The 21356-nt window shown below is 47.4% G+C and overlaps 1 protein-coding gene across 1 annotated transcript in view; it reads right to left on the bottom strand.

Annotated features, from left to right (window-relative positions):
* QRFPR (pyroglutamylated RFamide peptide receptor) overlaps positions 1-21045 on the bottom strand; it is a gene marked incomplete at both ends in the record, with an annotated part of 30984 nt that extends 9939 nt beyond the window's left edge. The window contains one exon of the mRNA XM_081304399.1: positions 20706-21045. Coding sequence (XP_081160525.1) covers positions 20706-21045 — 340 coding nt within the window. The remainder of the gene's footprint in view (positions 1-20705) is intronic.
* Positions 21046-21356: the final 311 nt, after the last annotated feature.

Below are 21356 nucleotides of genomic sequence, written 5' to 3'. Positions count from 1 at the left end.
ACCTAGGTAGCTATGATAGATGCACATGTAATTACTAATTTGTTGCTATTATTTATTGTCTCCCTGCCCCTACTGGAATATAAACATCCCAAGAGCAAAGACTTTTGTCTATTTTCTGATGTATCCTCAACATTTAGAATGGCACACAGTAGGCCCTCAATAAATATTCATTGAATGGAAGAAAGTGGGTCACTAGGATGCTCTTCAGCTCCAAAGGCATCCCATTCGGTTCTGAAGAGGCTCTAGTTGGAAGGAAGGGGTGCTTTTCAATTCCAACCTCTTCTGGTTTTGCATTCAGAGAATCCCGGAGCCGGAAAACCACCTTTCCCAAACAGCAGCTCCCGTGTAGATGAAAAGTGCTTTCTCGCCCCTCCTAAGCCTGCGCTTCCTCAGTTTCCCTCTCTGCTCCTCGTCTGACATGCCGCCAGACCTCTGTGCTGGCTGGACCGTTCGGACAGGAGCCTCTGTGTTGAGGACGCAGACGGGCAGCCGAGCCCGTACAGCCTTTGCTTTTTAAATTTTTTATCAGTTTATTTATTTCAGTTAGGTATCTATGATAGCAGGATACATTTGATTCACTGTACACAATTGCAGCACGACTTTTCATTTCTCTGGTTGTGCACATGTAGCGTCGCACCACATGTGCACATGAACCTAGGGTAATGACGTCCACCTCATTCCACCATCTGTCCTGCCCCACTGAACCCTCTCTACCCTCCCTTCCCTTTGCCTAATAAAAGTTCCTCAGTTTTTCCCAGCCTCTCCCATCCGTGTTTTGGATCAGCTTCCACTTATCAGAGAGAACATTTGGCCTTTGGTTTTTTGGGATTGGTTACTTCCCTTAGCATGATATTGAAGCCAGATTTAAAGTTAGGTAGTCAGTGTAGTTAGGTAAATCGGGTCTAATACCGAGTGAAATCTAAAATGGAGGCCATGCTGGGAATGACTCAGGAAAAACACAGGACAATGGAATGTTAATGGAGCCCAGGAAACAGCCCCCAACAGATTTGAAGATAGCCCATCACAAAGAAGTGTTAATAAACAGCCCCCAGCAAACTTAAAGATAGCCCATCCCAAAAGTCCTCCCTGTCCTTTTGGCCCACCTGTGTCCCAACCCCTCCCACCTACATTCCATCACCAAAACTATAAAAAGGGGAGACAACAGCCCTTCCTCGGATTCCACCTCTTGGGTCCCCTTCTTCCTCCGGGAGAAGTCTTTTCTGCTGTCCTTTAATAAACTTCTAATTTCTACTCTGACCTTGCCTCGGCGTGCTTCTTTGGTGTTATTCTTCAACATCGGGGAAGCAAGGACTCGTCACCGGTCAACAGCGGTATCATATTGGAGGTCCCATACCGAGATCTACACCGGGGTAAGTGCATGCACCCCATGTCTGTTTGAGGTGCATCTTTTTCTCTCTTTCTTTCTGGAGGATAAGGTGGGCACCCGACGGCTACTTAAACGCAATTAGTGCAGCCGCCACTCTACAAGACTCGGGTGAGAGGTTTCCCGGCCTAAGCAGCTCTCAATCACCTGTTCAATACAGAGCAGGCATGTTGGGTTCTGCCAAAGCCGATTCCAACTTTTCTGTCTGGGCCCGGAGAGCAATTGGTGTGAGTACACAGTGTCCCTAATCCCGATCTGCCTCGGATGCGTGGAGGTGGAGGAAGGAGTTTGGAACAACTGCGGAATTCCGGTCTGGGCTACTCTCAGACGTTTCCAAAGGTTCCTTTCTCTTGAGCCCCCTTCCGACAGCCCTCAGGGGTATCTAGGGTGATCGGTAGATGAATGGCACTGAGGGAAAGCCCCAATCACATTTGCCTCCGTATGGGCTACGCGCAACACTCCCAACCCCGCATCCATTCCTCCTGGATGCTTCCCTTCCTTCGCAGGTCAGAAATGTTAGCAATTCAGGTTGCAGGACTGAGAAAGGCATGAGATAATTAGTAAAATCTGCCCAGGTTCCCTAAGATGCATAGGTAACTTTTACTAGTCTGTTTTACCGCCCCAATGTTTAAAATGAGCTGCGTTCTCTAAGCTACTAGAGAGGCATTTTTAGAATCAACTCCTCCGGTAATCTGCTACCTTACAACCAGTAGATATCCCTTAACACTTAGGCGGCTCCTTTAGTCTACAGAGCAAAGACAACAAAAGAGCACAGGATTCTCTATTGCAACGGGTTTTTAGTGGTCGGGAGGAAAGCAGTAAGGCCCTTAAGTCTGAATCCTCCCAGGGTCTCTGGCACAGGGCAAACTGAGACCCTAGCAATTTGCTAAAGGGGACCAGAAACCCCTTGGCAAAGCAAGGTGAGAGACGGGTTTTCTGGACCGTTTAGGAAGCTCAAACTTAGGGAGACGTCCCTAATGAGAACAGTTTTCTCCGGTGCAGCGTGGGCGCCTGAGTCCTGTTTTCTTCTCACTCAGAGGGGAGCTTCTCTCTCTCTAATACGCCAGGTGGACCACTAGCCTGCGTATTGAAAAATTGGGGTAAATTTGAACCTCAGATGCTCAAGAAAAAGCGCCTCATTTTCTTGGCCTGGCCTCAAATACGAGAAACCTGGCCACCAGAGGGAAATATCAATTTTGATACAATTTTACAGTTTGATAAAATTTACAAAAAAGGAAATGGTGTGAGGTGCTGTATGTTCAGATTTTCTTTGCTCTAAGGGAAAATCCTAAATTATGCCAACAGTGTAAAGTAGACTTAGCTATGATATCTGCCATGAAGAGAGAAAATCTTGGACTCACTGAGGAAAAAGAATCAAGAGAAAAATTTGGGCCGATCAAAGTACATACCCCCTTCCCCCTTCCAAGACCTAAGGCAGATAAAAACTGACTCTACTGGAAAGTTAGGAGATATGCCAGATTGCCTAGGATTGGATCTATCCAAAGGAGCTAATCTTGCAAGTGAAAGGGAAACTGAGGAATTCCCAGCAGCTGCCAGAGCCATTTTCGCTTTGGGGAAAATTTCCTCATAATTTCCCTGCACTTAAGGATTGCTCCACCTAAATGCAGTAAAGTCAGTCACACTGAGACCCTTGATTTTACACCTATAGTTGCCCTTATGTGAGAACATCTGGTCCACTCATGGGGAAATCTAAGGTGCCACTGATTAAGAATCATAATTAAATGGAAGTTCAAAACCTGGAGAGATTTTTTTCTTATCTGGTCTGTTTTAAAGGTTATTATAGATTGTTTCTTGAGGATAATCTAGGCTAAATGTGTGTCTAAAAGATGTTTCATTGTAACATCTGGTATCTAAATGAGTTTGAAGCATTGCGTAATCTTGCAGTTAAAAGTTAGGGTTAGGTAATTGATTAGTTTGATTTCAGATAATTCATGCAGGAGAAATTAAATACTTCCAAGTTGGCAAGTAACTCCCAATCATTCAGTTTTATTTTTCCATCAATTTTTGAACTGGGTAGCCTAAGGAGATTTCACTAGGTATACAGTACATTGATTTGGGCAAGGATAGTAAATTATGATTTGGTATCTGTTTCTCTCAGTGTGTAAGATTTAGGAAAAAGTGTTGAATTAAAACGTTGGTCTGGCTTATTGAAATGACATTAATTAGCAACAGTCTTGGGAATTTTCAAAGCTTAATTTTAGATATACATGGTAGTGTGTGGATTTTTTCCAGGTGATTTAATGTAACTTAATACTACTTTAGGAACTTCAGAACAAAGAAAGTAACTTAATGATCCTGAAGGAACTTCTTCTGATGGTGGCTTTTATACTATCAAGAAAGATCCTATTTTCAGTTTTGTGTGAGCAAGTTTTTCTAGTGTAGGAAGATATAAAGATGAAATTTTGTAAATTGTACCATATTTTCAACTTCCAAACCTGAAAATTGTGACTTATGGTTAAAATGCCTTAGACGTGAAGTTTCTGCTCAAAATTCCAGTTTTCCCAGTTCCTTCCAGACCTCAGCCAGGACTTAAATTGATATACAAATAGAAGAAGCCTGGAGCACTCAGTAGGAGACAAATCTGAGGCCCAAAGAAAAAAAAGTAAAGGTGTCTTTTACCTAAACTCAAACTCGATTAAACCAAAGAGTAAATTGTATGACATTTACTAATTACTGGCCGGTCAATTTTTTCTAGGACTTTTGCCTTTTCTTAGATTCTATGTTTTTTTTGGAGCTCATGATTTTTATCCTACAGACAAGTTAATGTTTTTCTGATAAGTTCTATTTTTGATCAACTGGAGTTTTTTAAACATTGCAATGAGATTTCACCTGAGAAAGTTGCAAGGCCTTTTGTGTTATGTGTTACACTTGTGTTACATGTTGTATGTCGGTATGTCTGTGTGTGTGTATGTCCATATATCATGCAGTGATATGACAATTGACAAATGAGGAGCGCTCATGAAAAATTAAAAATGGATCCAAATATCTTTGATTCACGTGATTCAAATGGCTCAATTTAAGTTGGGTAAACAGATGAAAGTAAAGATGTCTTTAAAATTAAGCTTATAAGTTTTTCTAGGTGTTCAAAAAGGCCCTAATAAAATGTTAATGTCTATGAAATAATCTGCTTAAATTCAAGTTTACAAGTATTGTTTCAAAATGTGAAGAAAAGGAGGTTAACAGATAAAAAGAGAAACTAAAAGGTTCTAGATTTCTGGATAAGAGTCTATATGATTAAGTAATTAAGAGGGTTTAAATAAATGATATAAAGAAGGTCTGTGTAAGTTTTTGAGCAAGTAATCTTAAAGAAATTAAACAGCTGGTTAAACAAGTGCTGTCGTTTTAGAGAATTGTGCTGTTATTTCTTTAAAAGCTAAACTTGGTTAATATAAAAACATCAATGTAATTGGTGCCATTAATGTGTTCATATCTTCCAGGTATACAAGTCTGTAAGGTAGAAGCTTTAGAAAGAGCATCATATCAAGCTGGTGTTCTAAAAGTGTATGGTAATTTTAGGCTTAAAAGAAAAACATGTTGGAAGTTTATTTATATCACTTGTGTTCTATAACTGTACTTATTATCAATAAGTTATGTAAAGTTCCATGTTACTTTTTACACTGAGATACAATTTAAATGTATTTTTAAGTTAATGAGAACCTAATCTATGTAAAGGTTTTATTGCAAAACAAAAGTACTTTGCTACTCTTCTACAAAAGGTTAAAAGCGTTCAGCCTTTCTTTAATTCATGTTTTAGATGTGATATTATGTTGTGTTAGCTAATATTCATGTAAACTTGAGCAACAATTTATGTAGGCTTTGTAAAATAATGTTTAAAAAAAAAACAAAGATCAGCTTCAGAACTATAGTATTTAAGATTTATGAAGAGCCCCACCTTACTTGAGATAAGGCTCTATGTCCCATCTCATGTGAAAGTGACTATGAAAGAAGTAGGCTAGATTTCAGTACATTTAAGGTTGTGTCCAAAAGTTGGTTTTTGTCAGGATTGCCAGGATCTCAAACAGGAAATTATAATGTATAACTCTGCCAGAATTCAAGGTAGCTATTACATAAACTAAATATGTTTTTACCCTAGTTAGTTTTGTTTTGTAGTTTGCTTTTAGATGGTCTAAGGATTGCCTGTTAATGTTTTAAAGAGGTACTGCTTTAAGAACACACAACCTGGCTTAATTTAAGACAAGAAGTTATCACCTACAGGATAGAGAGATAGACATTAAAGCTCAGTGCTCTTAATATAAGGCTGTTAACTTATTTGCTGGATGTTTAAGATTAAGTTTTAAAATTAAAAATTTGGCTCTTGCCCTCTGAGTCAGTCTGAATCAGGGAATAGGGGACTTCTTCAAAGGGCTCTGCAACTCTAGGCCACATAACCTCCCGATCAGGGAGATTAATGAGACCAGTGGAGGACAGGAAGCCAGTCAGTGCATTTGCTGTGAAGAGGAGGGTAATCAAAAAGGGAGACATCCCTGATGCTTCCGAGGGAAGCCACGTGGTCAAGCAAGGCCTGGACCCATCCTAGCGCAAATGGCACTAGCAGAACTGAGAAGCTGCTGTGAAGTTCCCGAGGACTCCCAGAGTAACTCAGCTGACTGTTAACAATAGATTGAAAACAAAAGTCAGTTTGACTTGCTTCATCTTAAACACTTAGCAAAGACAGTCAAAGCCAAAGCACAGTTGTTCCTGGACATCTTAAATAATAATAATAGTTAAATGTAACTTCCATAAATAAGTAAACTAGAGGCTACAAAAGAGATTCTCAGACAGGAATGCCTGATAACTATCAAAAGAAACTGCCAGAGTAGTTTTTAGTTTAAGGCCCACAGATATTTCTAACCAACGCAGGTAGGCTTGATGTTTGCTAGTATGGTTATCCAGCCCTGTGTAGCAGAATTAAAGATTTTTCTATTAGACACAGAGGTCAAACTAGTAAAAGGATTTTGCAGGATCAGATGGCATTAAATTATTAGACTATATCTTAAAGGAAAAGACATCTGTAACCCTAAATGTTGTGTTGACATCCCTGACATTTCTGGCAATGTGGCAAATATCCTTAAAGATTTACATGCTCAGATAGAAGCCATGTCCTCAACAATATTGTCGTGGAAACAGTATCTTAACTCTTAGTTCCTGGTACTGCCTGATAGAAAACATTGTTGATCTTTGTCTTGGCCATTATACTCATTGGCATATTTCTGTGCTTTGGCATTTCTTGCTGTATCAATCTGGTTCCAGTACTAATGAACTCTTATTTCTCTTATAGACCACCTATCACTCGAATGGCCTATTACTTCTCAATTGGACTTTTAGCATGGACCACTCGATAGACCCAATTTTTAAAGGGGGACTCCAAACTGCTTGCCCCAACATCGCCCCTTTTGTCAGCCTGAAGAAGCCAGAAAGATCTTCTTCGCCCCCTTTCCTTACAGCAGTAAGGAGTTCCCCAAATTAGAGGGGGGAATGAAGCCAGATTTAAAGTTAGGTAGTCAGTGTAGTTAGGTAAATCGGGTCTAATACCGAGTGAAATCTAAAATGGAGGCCATGCTGGGAATGACTCAGGAAAAACACAGGACAATGGAATGTTAATGGAGCCCAGGAAACAGCCCCCAACAGATTTGAAGATAGCCCATCACAAAGAAGTGTTAATAAACAGCCCCCAGCAAACTTAAAGATAGCCCATCCCAAAAGTCCTCCCTGTCCTTTTGGCCCACCTGTGTCCCAACCCCTCCCACCTACATTCCATCACCAAAACTATAAAAAGGGGAGACAACAGCCCTTCCTCGGATTCCACCTCTTGGGTCCCCTTCTTCCTCCGGGAGAAGTCTTTTCTGCTGTCCTTTAATAAACTTCTAATTTCTACTCTGACCTTGCCTCGGCGTGCTTCTTTGGTGTTATTCTTCAACATCGGGGAAGCAAGGACTCGTCACCGGTCAACAGCGGTATCAATATTCTCCAACTTTACCCATTTACCTGCAAATGCCATGATTTTATTCTCTTTTCATGCTGAGTAATATTCTATTGTGTATGTATACCACAGTTTCCTTCTCCATTCATCTCTTGAAGGGCACCTAGGTTGCTTCCACAGTTTAGCTATTGTGAATTGAGCTGCTATAAACATTGACATTGCTGTGAGCTGCTCTTTTTAAGTCCTTTAGGTATAAACCAAGGAGTGGGATAGCTGGGTCAAATGGTGGTTCCATTCCAAGGGTTCTAAGGAATCTCCATACTGCTTTCCTGACTGATGGCACCAATTTGCAGTCCCACCAGCAATGTATGAGTGTGCCTTTTCCCCCACATCCTCGCCAACACTTACTGTGTCTTTATTCTTGATAACTGCCATGAAATCTTAGAGTAGTTTTGATTTGCATTTATCTAATTACTAGAGATGTTGAACATTTTTTCATATATTTGCTGATTGAATGTATATCTTTTAAGTGTCTATTCAGCTTTTTACCCATTTATTGATTGTATTTTTGGCATTAAGTTTTTTGAGTTCTTTATATATCCTGGAGATTAGTGCTCTATCTGACATGCATATGGCAAAAATTTTCTCCCAAAATGTAAGTTCTCTGTTCACCTCATTGATTGTTTCTTTTACTGAGAAGAAGGTTTTCAGTTTGAGTCCATTTTATTTATTAATTTATTTATTTATATTTTGCAATTTTCCTAAGGAAGTCAGAGCCTAATCTGATGTGATGGATATTTGGGCCTACTTTTTCCTCTATTAGGCGCAGGGTCTCTGAACTAATTTCTAGGTCCTTGATCCACTTTGAGTTGAGTTTTGTGCATGGTGAGAGAGAGGGATTTATTTTCATTTTGCTGCATATAGATTTCCAATTCTCTTAGCACCATTTGTTGAAGAGGCTATCTTTTCTTAATGTATGTTTTTGGTGCCTTTGTCTAGTATGAGATAATTGTATTTATGTGGTTAGTCTCTGTGTCCTCTATTCTGTACCATTGGTCTACATGTCTATTTTGGTGCCAATACCATGCCATTTTTGTTAATATTGCTCTGAAGTATAGTTTAAGTCTGGTATTGTGATGTCTCCTGCTTCACTCTTCTTGTTAAGGATTGCTTTAGCTATTCTGGGTCACTTATTTTTCAAAATGAATTACATGATTGCTTTTCTATTTCTATAAGGAATGACATTGGGATTTTAATTGGAATCGCATTGAATCTGTATAGCACTTTGGGTAGTATGGCCATTTGACAATATTAATTTGCCTATCCAAGAACATGGGAGATCTTTCCATTTTCTAAGGTTTTCTTCAATTTCTGTCTTTAGTGTTCTGTAGTTTTCATTGTAGAGGTCTTTCACCTCTTTTGTTAGATTGATTCCCAAGTATTTTATTTGAGACTATTGTGAATGGAGTGGTTTTCTTAATTTCTCTTTCAGAGGGTTCATCACTGATGTATAGAAATGCATTTCATTTATGGGTGTTGATTTTATATCTTGCTACTTGGCTGAATTCATTAATTAATTATAGAAGGTTTCTGGTGGAGGCTTTTGGATCCTCTAAGTATAGATTGCTTTGCTTTTTTTTTTTTTTTAAGAAGCTACTTGGAAAGATTCATGCAAAATACGAGTAAAATGCAAGAGATAAGAAGTCATGAAATCAAAGAAACTGAAGAAGGAATCCTTGGGAAACCAGTTTAATGAAAACAGCTGTAGAGCCCTCGATAAAACAAAGCAAAGCCTAGAGAGCAGTCGTCAGAGCTGGAGTTGATGGTCTCCCAGGAGAAAGTCTCAGGAGAACAAACCCTGGAACTGGTCCCACGCAGCTTCCCATGTGCCGAGAGCTGGACTGGGGCAGCCTCAGCACCGCCGACAGCCACGAGTGCTTCAGGGGGTCCAGGTGCCGTCCTCAGGGCGACACTGGCTGAGAGTCCTGTGGGGCTCGCACTGCTGTCCTTGTCCACGTGTTACAGGTGTGGGAACCCAGGACACAGAGAAAACAGGTGCTGGTGTCTGGGTATGGCTTGAGAGCATCCTCCAAAGGCTGCGGTGTTGGAGGTTTGTTCCCCACTGTGGCCATGGAGATGGGTGGACTTTTGAAAAGTGCTAATCTGAAAGACTTCATGATTCACTAGTGCAACTCCTTAAAGCCTTGAGGGGCTGTTGTCCTCATCAAAATCCACTCAAAGAAGTCTTTTTTTTTTTTTAATTTTTACTTCCTGGTGCCAGGGATTGAACTCAGGGGCACTTAACCACTGAGCCACATTCCCATTCATTCTTTTAAAAATATATTTTATTTAGAGACAAGGTCTTGCTAAGTTGCCAAGGCTGGCTTTGAGCTCACGATCCTCCTGCCTCAGCCTCCTGAGCTGCTGGAATTTCAGGTGTGCACCACCACGCCTGGCCAGAAGAATGTTTTCAGACAATAACATCTTTTCAATTTTTCAATGTGAAAATCCAGCCACAGGATATAGAGAGGAGATTTCCCTAATTAGAATTAGGAAAAGTGGTGCTTCCTGAAGACCAGGTGCTGTGGTCCAGGCCCTCTGGAACCATGTTGGAGTCCAGCCTCCACTTCGAGGCACTGAGAGGGAGGAGACTTAGCTGGCTGTGTGGCTGGGCCACAAGGAGGTTAGGGCTAGCTCAGGGCAGGCCCATGGTTGAACCTTGGTGGCTTTATAAGAAGGGACAAAGATGAGAGAACACCTCTGCTCTCCCTGCCCCTGGCCATGGGCTGCCCTAGGATTCTCCAGATGGGACGCTTGAACCTCCAGAACAGTGAACCAAATAGACCTTATAAATTATCTGTCCTTGGGTATTTCAGTATAGTGACAAAAGTGGACTAAGCCAGAGTGAGCAGGGTCATTAAGAGCCCATCTAGCTGAGGACAGGTTCACCACTTGACTTGGGCTTGGATCAGCCATCACAAATCCAGCAGGCAAGCAACAGGCTGGGCAGGAAATCCTGCCCCTCCTGGGTGTGATGGCCATGTGGAAAACAGTCCTTAATGCAAGGGTCCTGATTACCAGTGATGGCCTCGCCGGTACGACAGAGAAGAGGGAGAAGTGACAGCCATGCCGTCTGCGAGAAGTGCTCAGGGGAGGCCTCTTACCAGTGGCCAGCGTCCTCTACCCCGTCCTTCAGAAGCAAAACTGAGCCCAGCGACTGCAGGGAATGCACCAGTGGTCTCCATCTCCTTTGTGCATGTGGATCACCTGGGACTTCTGGGAAAATAGACTCGGACCCAGGAGCTGAGACGGTTTCTAGCAAGGTTCCAGGTGGAGGTGACGCTGCAGGCACTGGTCCGTGGTAGATCAGGAAAAGTGTACCACAGATAGAGACCCAGCTCATGAAAAGGAGAGGCTCATCTGAGACTCCACGGCTGTTGTCACCATGGTAACCAGGCCAGAGTGGTCCTGGGAGATCTGGGTCCACTGATGTGCTGCGCTGCAAGCAGAGTGCCTCGTCAAAGCACTCTCTCCTTTCCTGCGTCTTCTCTGCCTCCCACACGAGTCCTGCTGCTCCTCCCATGACCAGAGCCGATGCTGTTTCCTCGAGACACTGCACCGTCTGCTGACCACCGGAGCAACCGCTGCTCGTTTACCTCCTTATGTTGGAAACTTTTAAAAAAACAATCATTGTGGGCTGAGGTGCTGCTGCGAGTTGGAGAATTGCCAGGCATGTGGAAGGCTCTGGGCTCCCTCCTCAGCACCCCAAAAAACACCTGCAGTCTTCTGTAATCCTCTAAATTGCCTCTACCTGGTGAAAGAGGCTGCAAAGATACCAAAGGCAAGCAGAGCCTGAGCAGCTCCACACAACTCCAGCTGCACGTCTGCCCTAGCCAGTTTCCATCAGAGATTCCTAAAGCTGCCCTCCCTGTCCAGGCTCCAGCCCCTTTCCCAGATGTTTTTAAAGAAAGGTAACCAATTCCGTTCTCATCAGCTTCCCAGATAATTAGAACATCTGTAGGTCGGACTTTCTAACAATCATAGAAAAGCGTTAATAAGTCTTTTCATTTCTCTTTTTAAAGAAGTGTATTTGCTATACACCCTTATCCAAGAAGAGAGGAAAAAGTTTAAAGAGGAAACAGGCAGAGAGCTACACAGGAAGTCTCTCTCTGGATCCCTTCACCACAAGACAAAATCCCAGCACGTTATTTTGTGGATTCCCGAGACCCAGACCCACCAACTCACGTGGGGAGAAAAGAGAGGAGAGTGGAAAACCAGGAGCAAACCCGTAGGAGGAGACTTGCAGGGACCTGCTGCCTGGCTGGGCAGGAAGCCGCAGTGATCCTGCAGCCCTGCACCTCAGAGGGCGTGGCCCGGACAAACAGGGGCCCTGCAGGCTGGGGAGGGCAGCAGGACAGACGCTGGAAGGGAGAAGGAGGCTGGAGAAACATCCCAGAGTAAGGAGCCGGACGCCTTTTCAGCTTCTCTAAATGCACAGTTGGAGACTGAAGTCAGGGTGAGTGTTGGCCACTGGACTGCGTTTCCTTGGAGGTGACACTGTGCCTTGCCGGGGCCACCCACAGCAGCAGGATGTACTCCACTTCCTAGGGTAAAGGGGACGGCAGAAGGCTGGGGACAGGATTCACACCACATAGTGAAGAGCCCTCAGATTTAACAAGCCCCACTGTGCTGGCAGCAGAGGAGCAAGGTCCCCATCGTGCCCTGAGCCCAGACTCACTTGTCCTCCTGCTGAGCTCTGCAGACCGGAGGCTGCTGGGGCCTCCTGGGAGTTTCTGGAGATGCCACTTACCTTAAACTCACATTTTCATTATTGCTACAAAGTAGCCTTGCCAAACCCCAATTATACGCCGTGCTCAGAATCTTTGCTTTTGTGAATAAAAAGGCCCAAATGCAAGGTACACAAAATAGATACAATCTCATCCTTGTGAACATTGCAAAAATAAAGCCCACAATTCCTGAAAAGCCTGGGACAGGATTACAGGGACCAGAGGACGCCCCTTAAGTTACTCCAAGACTGAGCATCTCCTGTGTGCTGCTGAACCCTCCTCGTGCTGAGCAGAGGGGGGCTGGATGCACAGAACGAGGAGCCTTTGGCCTCTTGGAGCTTATGTTCCAGACAGCAAGCGAACCGTGTCTTCAAAATCCAAAATCCAGGTATGACTTCCTCAATATTGAAAATGCAATTTGAATCAAACTGGGTCTGAGTAATGTGTCCACTGAATTAACCAGCTGTCAGCATCTGGCTGTTACACCCAACGATTCTACTTAGGGGTAATCTAAACTTTAACAGTCTGCATCTTGCTCAGAGTTTCCTTTTACTCTATTCTGTCCTGACTTCCTTCATTGTGCGCAGCAGGCAGGGCTAATTTCCAGGGCTCTGTCACTCCGCCATGAAAGCTACTGTGGCAGAACGTAGCGCCGGCGTCTCCTCCTCAGACCCGCTGAAGAAGTCACTGCATGAACCAGGTTCATAATAAAACTTAGATTAAATTTTGATCTAATAAAATTTCTCTTCATACAAACAAATGCTTTATTGCTCTCAGAATCTTAGTAAAGAAAAAATAATTAACAACCATCACACAGTTTCTGCTGTTGAGCGGCTTGGAGGTCACTCTCACACCAGCCATGGTCCACGTGTGCGCAGGCCACGGAGGACAGTTGGCAGAGTCCATCTCCAGGAAAGCTTTCGAAGGACAATTGCAGCAAATGTCCCTCTAGGTCCCAAACCAGCACCAGAGTATGAGGGGGAGCTATGGGGGACCACACTGCCCAAAGTGGGTTTGCACGAAGAAGTGACCGTCCCCTCTCCTGCCTGCTGCAGGGGAGCCCCACACAGCAGAGCCTTCGGGCCAGTCCTCCCCAGCTTTGCGAGCTTAGGCGACTGACTTAACTGACAGATCATAAAGCCAAAAGCCACGGGCTGCTCCTCCTATCACTGTCCAACCCCTTCATGATGGGGCATGGGCCCTCACAGCGGTAGAGGGTATCCTCCACGGTGTCAACCTGGGCTCGGCTGGGACTTGCTGTATCACAGAAGTGACGTGAGTTCGACGCCCAGCCCTGAGTCTCCGGCTCCGGGGAAGCCTGGCTCTAGCTCTCTGGGAGGAGCAGCCTCCTCCAACAGAACTGTGGGCTCCCCAGCCCCAGGCCAGTCAGCCCCTTCCCTGCAGAGGACGTTCCATCTTCCGAGCTTCCTAGTGTCCTTAAGAGTCTACCTACCGTCTCTCTGGTAGGACAGGAAATTTCTCAGCAACCCAGCCACAGGAAGAATGAACTTAGCCTTAGTTTTAGTTTGCAAAGACAGATTAAAAAAAAAAAAAAGTACTTGCTCGACTACTTCAGATTCATTATTAGGAATCCTTGATTTCAAGACAGCCCTGCTCACAGGCCGCTTTGAAGCCAGCAGAGACAGACACAGATACGGGAGATGGGGACTGCAGAGTCGCCATCCCAGGCCAGCAGAGGGAAATGCCAGTGTCCTGCTCAGGCCAGGGAAGGGAGATGCCAAAGGAGGTAGAAAAAGAGCCGTTTTTCTGAGCTCTGGTTGACCTTGACTTCAAACATCAAGTCAGGACTTAGGCCATGGAGACAGACCCAGAACAAAGGAACCACCAGGGACACATGTTCCCAGAGTTGGGTTCCCAGGGGTTGGATCTAGCCCCATGGAATACAGCGTCCACTCTGTGGAATATGTCCATCTGTCCCCACCAGAGCCATCAAGCACTTCGTCTAAGTCCCTCAGTGGAAGTAACACAGCCTCCCTCGGTGTCCCCCATCATGATGGGACACAGGACTTAGATCTGAGCAGAGGACTTCTTTTTTAGATCACAACATTTTTTTTTCCCATGAGAAGAATGAGACCTAACTGGCTGGAATCTTTTCCAGAATTTTCTGGAGCTACCAGAAAGTGTCCTTTTGAGAAAGAAAGTTTCTTTCTTTCCTTTTTTTAGAATAGGTATATCACAAATGTGTGATTTCCACCCTCCCGGGATTGAATCTGGGGCATCTTCCACAGAGCTATACCCCAGCCCTTCTTTTTTTTCCATTTTGACATAGGGTCTCACTAAATTGGCCAGACTGGCCTCTAACTCATGATCCTCCCACCTCAGCCTCCTGAGTAGCTTAGATCACATGTGTGCATCACTGCACCTGGCAACTGTAGCCTTTTTTAAAATATGTGATTAAGTGACATTAACTATATTGACAATGTCATGGAGACATCACCACTTAAACTCTTTCATGGTCCCAAACACAGGACTAAACATTCACTTTCCACTCACCCCTGCCCCCACACTCTTCCCATAACCTTGAATCTATGTTCTATGGCTCTAATCTTGCCTATTCTAAATGGCTCAGGTGAGTGCAGTCAATGATGTGGATCCATTAGCATAATGTCTTCATCCACCTCGCACTGAGTGTCAGACCTTCTCTCCTGCTCAGGTGAGGGATGGCTCATCAGGTGAGTGTGGACCACGTTGGTCTATTTATCTGACAATGGACCTGGGGTTGAGATAGGAAGTTCTAAAGAAAATGCGAGTCTGTAGTTCCTGGGGCCATTTATGCTAGGTTGCAAAAGAGCTTAAGAATAAGATCACAAAACATGTGGGGGAAGCCTGGGCCTGAGGCAGGTGAGCCCAGGTGGGGGGCTGGGCCTGAGGCAGGTGAGCCCTGGTGGGGGGCTGGGCCTGAGGCAGGTGAGCCCTGGTGGGGGGCTGGGCCTGAGGCAGGTGAGCCCTGCTGGGGGGCTGGACCTGAGGCAGGTGAGCCCTGGTGGGGGGGGCTGGGCCTGAGGCAGGTGAGCCCAGGTGGGGGGGGGGCGCTGAGGCAGGTGAGCCCTGCCGAGGGGCTGGGCCTAGACGTTTTCAGTCTTTCTCTTTGATAGACCCATTTCTATGTTTATTGTAGTTGCGAATTGCTGCCGTCCTCTGTAGAAAAGATCTTCCATGTAAATCCCGGCTCTTGCCGCCCTTCCACTCCCCAAGACTGTGACGCTCTTCCTGCCTGGGCGCATGGTCCCTCTCCCTAGGAAGCTCCAGCCTGATGTCACCTCCGCCTGAGCCTGCTCCTCTCCTGTCTTTACAGAGGTCTCTTCAGCACAGCTGTCAGCATCCCTGCCGGGAGACTTTCTGAACCCCCACACTCCTGATCTTACATCTACTTGACCAGGTGTACATTTCTGAAATGTCATAGAAAAGGGAAAATCATATGGGAAAGGTGGTGGATGTTTTCTGATCACTAACTGAATCATAAACTAAACCTGGAGAAGCTTCAGGGTGAGGCCTCTGCTCTGAACTGGAGTCCCACGGTTAAAGCCCAGAGCCCCCCTGGCCCCCTTCACCAAGCCTCACGGGGCTCTGAAAGCCACCTGGATATTTCATGCCCTGTGTAGAGCATGCTCCTCCCCTCCTTTCCTTCCAGTAAAATCCTTCTCTTTCTCATCTAAAGTCAGACGCAAAGCTCTATTTATTAAAAATAGAGACGGGAGCCGTTCTGGTGAAGCCAGGGGTTGATTGCCCACTCCCTCATACACCCACGCCAGTCGCCGCGGCTCTGGGCACAAGGCACTGAAACCTTCGCAGGAGGTGTGTTGATTTATAGCTGCATCCTCTTCTCCAGACAACGAAATGCTTTTTGTCTTAGCATATCTTGTATTCCACTCTCTGTACCATTTTACTCCCTTCTAAATTTTTTTTCCCCCTTGGTGCTGGGGATTGAACCCAGGGCCTCTAGCCAGGAGGGGTGGGGCACCTGTAATCCTAGCCCCTCAGGAGGCTGAGGCAGAAGGTTCAAATAGTCAAGGCCAGACTCAGCCACTTAGCAAGACCCCCAGCAATTTAGAAAGATCCTGTCTCAAAACACAAAATAACAAAAGGACTGGGATTCAGCTCTGCAGTAAAGTGCCCCTGGGTTAAATTCTCAGCACCAAAAGAAAAAGAAAGAGGGGAGGAAGGAAGGAAGGCAGGAAGGGAGGGACAGAACGGAAAAGGAACCCAGGGTCTTCTGCATGCCCACCAAGCACTCCCCCCCACCCCAGCTGCGTCCCAGTCCTCCACATTCATCTTGAAAGACTCCACAAAGGTCCGGTTTCCATGACCTGCAATCAGCAATGGCCTCGAAGGTCCTCCGGGGACTCGTGTCACCAACACACTCCTGCTCTTCCAGGGGTCTCCCCTCCTCGTCCTACTTCCAGACACCACAGTTGTACGGGCTGCCACGCCTCAGGCTCCAGCTCTCTGGAAACTCCGCTTCTATTACTCCTGTAGCCTGGTCCTCAGTCCTCGCCCTAGTGCTGGTGCTGGTAGCATCTACGCTGTCTCTCAGCCTTGGCTGCAAATAACAATCCTTTCTAACTCGGGGAACTTTGGGAAACTTGACACTAGTTATCACACTCAGACCAATTAAAGTCAGAATCCTGAGGGCAGGCAGGCAGGTGCTGGGCAGACATCCCAACCAGAGATATGAAAAATTGAGAGCCACTGTTGAGGGGAATTCATTCTCGTAGCAGCTGCAGAAGAAAGGGACAGTCCCCATTTCCTGACCCAGGCAAGTGCCTTGGGATGTGGGGAGGTGAGAGGACATGTCCATCTCCCGTGGTTCCCCACCACTCCGGATGGAACTCCTTTCTTGGAATTGCATTTAGTCAACTTGCCAGCCACCGTTAAAAAGCTCTCCCTGCCACGACAGGAGGGCAGGGAGCACCAGAGAGCTCAGGGTGACAAGGGGAGACCATCCCTCCCTAGGCTCCTGCAAGGCCACCTATCCACACCCTCCCCAAGCAGCGCCCCTCTTCCCTTACTTATGCCTAGAACCAGAGCTGATTTCTACTTCCATCTTCAGAATCACTGCCCCCTCCGCTGAGCTCAGCGGCCACGGATCCTGCCCTCTCCTGGACCATCCCTCAATCCCACTCAAGCTCTTCACTTCCCAGCATTCGCACTGTGCACCCTGGAACCCCGACCTTTACGGGGCTTCCTTCGAATGCCTCCTTCTCCTGCTGATTTACTAGAACTCTGGCTGTTCCCCAAGGACACAGCTGTGTCAACCTACCACATCCCAAGCACAGAGCAAATACCCAGGGAGGCCAGACGCAGGGATGGCTCACGTGCCACAGATCAGTTTAGACTGCAGGCAAAAGAACAAGCTGCAGAGGCAGTACTGCTGCTGCTGAGATGCCCCCGTGTGCACACCTCGTCCGCAGATCAGCTGGAAGACCACGGCTCAGGGTGGGTCAGATGCTAAGCTCAGAACCACCAACAAGGCAGCAGGGTCTGGCCACAGCCTCCACGCCGAGATGACTGATAAAGAAGAGGCAGTCACGAGCTTCAGTGGACACTGGCCAAAAAGAAGAGGCATGAGAGCCATCCAAGACAGAACACCAGACACAGGAGAATGAAGAAAGGAAGAAAGAGGAAACAGGAGTTTAGGGAACCTCCAGAGGAGAGCATTGCCCTGAGGCTCAGCCCAGGCAAAATCAATTGTTCTGAATTTAGTTAGAAGCAAAACATGCTCAACCAGTGCATTCAGAGGAGCATTTGCAGTTGTGAAGAACTAAGAGGAGGAGAAGGAGAGAAATAAGAAAGTTGCAGGTAAAGACACATAAATGTGATTCTCAGAGGGCAACCGGGAAATTCACTGGTGGCACCTGACAAAATAGATCAGAGGGGACAAGAGAGAGAACTCCTGAGAACTACCTCTAAATGCCATGGCAACCCCATCCCATCCTCATTTCAGGGATAAAGGGAAAGTCGTGAGCACAGGCTGCTGACTGTCCTCTGCCGGGGCAGAGGAGCCGATCGCTCTGGTAATTGATCCGGAGACCGGTGGATGGAAGGCCCTGCACTCTGACCCCCATCCTGCTGGCAGCCTGAGGAGGCTGCTCATCAGGGGTGTCTTCCTGACTCCAGTGAGAGTCACCTAAGCCAACTGGATGTTTATGTGACTGTTCGAGTTTGCTCATAGGGTGCTGGGAAACAGCCGTTTGACTTGTGTGTCTGTGTTGCAGGCCTGATTTGTAGCTGCTGAACTCTAGGCTGTAAATACTCCCACTACACCTGACTGAAGCCAATACCATGCTCTGCTGAAGGGGAGCTGGGCAGAGCCTGCAGGGGGCTCTGAGTTAGCACAAGCCGGCTGCATGGAGTCAAGCTAGCTGGCAGGACAGGAGGCCAGAAGGGACGAGGTCCAAAGCCCTTGAGCAGATCCTGGTGCAGGCAGGTCCGAGGGCCTCTCCCTCTGCAGTGCGTATCACATGGGGAGGCTGCCGATCAGGGGTTAATCTGCACACCATCACCAGGACCTTGTTAAGACGCAGGAGCTGACACTGGAGGTGTGCTGGTCCTAGTGAGGGAGGTGAGTGGACAGAAGAGGATCAGCAGTGGCTCCCAGCCCAGCCACCATCAGGGACGCTGGACTACAGAAGTCCCAAGTCCCAACAGGAGTTACGAGCAGGCTCACAGAGGTGTCTTTCGTGACTCAATGACACTTTACTGCCATCATAAAAACCTATATTCCCTGCTTCTCTGGAGAGAGGGGAAGGACCTGTTGTGACCTCAGCAAGGGTGATGTGCTCAAGCTGAGCCCCTGCACGGGACAGGCCTGTCCTTTTCCCGGGCGTCTTCCCTTTGCCACTGCCACCACCCGGTGATCTTTGTGGCCTCATCTTTCTTGCCTCATCCATGAAGGAAAGAGAGGTTTTACATAACGTGTGCATTTTCCTCCCAGTTGTATCAATCTGTCTATTTCCCACCACTCCCCTCTGAAAGATGTGCATTCTTAAATGTCCAACACAGCGCTCTTAAAATACACCACCTTCTTCCTGTCCTCCACATTGTGGAGTGAACCCCGCTCCTAGAACACCCCATCCTCCTCTACTGAAAAAAGTCTGAATTATTCAAGCCCAGCCACAAACACCACCTCCTCCCGGGGGCCTTCCTGACCCACCCCGTCTCCACCACGGATCTCAGCCTGTCCAACCCTGGATTTGCTCACAGGGCACAGCGCTAGTCTCTGGGGCCCACGGGGACCTAGGAGCTCCCCTGGTTCCTGCATTCCCAGGTGGACCGCTTTGCCCCCTAGGAGCCTCAACGGCTCTGTCAAATAATAAATTAAGAATTAATTGTCAGCTCCTGGATCACGTGCTCTTGAACTCTTTTTTTCGTTCCTTCATCAAGGGCATCTGCAACTATTCTACCTTAAAACACACAGGTTAATTCTTGCTTAGCACCCATTTCTCAGGGGAGAGGAGTCTTCCCTGTACTTCAACCGAGGTGTCCTCTACTTGAGTGTAGAACCTCACTTGTTCTATAAACCCCATCCCAGATTACCACAGACTGCCTCGGTTAAACACCTGGGTGAAACCAACACCTGGACCCCGGCAGGCCCGCCTCGTTCAAGCACACTCACTCACACTCACCTCTCTCCAATCTACAGAATACTTCCCCCACATACCGCCCTTTTTTCCAGTACTGACAAGCAAACATGAAATGCCCCCATGAATAGGAAAACAGGGGATGAGAAAACCTCCAGCGGTGCCCCTCTGCCGTCTGCAGGGGCCGCCCTCTGTCAAGGCCTCCCTGACATCGCTCAGAACGGCTGGGGGCCTCACTTGACCAGCCAACCTCTCTGATCCCTAGTATCATTTTGCAAAACTGAGGCCCAGACATGTTCAAGTACAGTGCATTCGAGCCTAAGTAGCCATCCGGGTCTCCTGACTCCCAGTAAAAGACCCCACCTGACTTGGTCACCCAAATGGAGCTGTCATCCCACAGCACCACAGGTAGGCTTCGTCAGCCCACTTCCTCCAAACACCATTCCACATACAAAGTGCACATTCCCGAAATGTCTTCAAGTACCCTCTTCTTCTGTCTGTCTTCCACATTTTGGAGCGAACCCCCCTCTAGAACACCCCTTCCTTCTCTGCTGACAATCTGAATGACTACTGTTCAAACCCAGATCCCACATCATCTCCTCAACAATTTCACACGGAAATGTAAGTCATTTCCTCCTCAAAACCCAGGTTCTATGAACTGACCCACAATTCTCCATTAATTTGATGCAGTGAGTGGCGGCAGGCAAATGATGCCGGATGCAACAGTTCGGTCCGAGAGCACAGGAAAGTGTCTGACCTGTCAATCCATTTAAAACTTTCCACACAGGTGAATCCGTGTTTAACGCTGTTTCAGCAGTCCCTCGCGGAGGAGGGCCGACGATTTAGCATCCTGACCTACTGACAGTCGACTCCCTGTAAGAGAATGGAAAACAACCCGAAGAACCCCGATCCTGATTCCCGGCCGGCAACGTGGGGAGGAAGAAACCCTGGTGCAGGGGGGGGGGGGGCCGGCACCCGCGAGGCGGACTCACCCCCGAGCCAGGTGTCCGACACGTTCTGCAGCATCGTGACCGGGATGCAGAAGAAGGCGATGAGCAAGTCGCTGAGTGCCAGGGAGCAGATGAAGATGTTGGTGACCGTGCGCATGGCCTGGCTGCGGGCCACCACGTAGACCACCAGCGCGTTGCCGAAGAGCGCCAGGGCGAAAATGAGCACCCCGGTGAGCACCAAGGCCAGCTTGGCGCGCGCGGGCAGCTCCGGGGTGTAGACGAGCGGCCGCAGCCCGTAGAGCGCGATGAACTGCTCGCGCGTCAGGTTGTGGTCGCGCAGCAGCCGGGAGAAGCGCTCGGGGGTGATGTTGAGCGCCTGCATGCCGCGCCGACGCCCCCGGCCCACCCACGGCCAGGCGGCGGCCAGGGGCAGAGACCCGCAGGTGCGCTCCAAAAAGTTCTCCCCTGGCAGCCCGCAGGCTGGCGCCTGACCGCCCCGCTCCGCCCGCCGCGCCTCCCGGGCGCAGAGCCCGCGCGCAGCCCGCACAGCGCCGCCCCCGTCTCGCGCTCCCTGCCCCGGGTCCGGCGTGCAAGTGACAGTGGGCACCGGGGGTTTCCCCGGCTCACGCCCTCCCCTGCGGAGAAGTCACGTGGGCCACAGCTGTCCTGTCGCCTTGCTCGCTTGACTCCACT

The sequence above is a fragment of the Spermophilus citellus genome (genome assembly GCF_964194105.1).
Source record: "Spermophilus citellus genome assembly, chromosome: 8".
Taxonomy (NCBI): Eukaryota; Metazoa; Chordata; class Mammalia; order Rodentia; family Sciuridae; genus Spermophilus; species Spermophilus citellus.
This window is presented reverse-complemented; position numbering and strand designations above follow the sequence as displayed.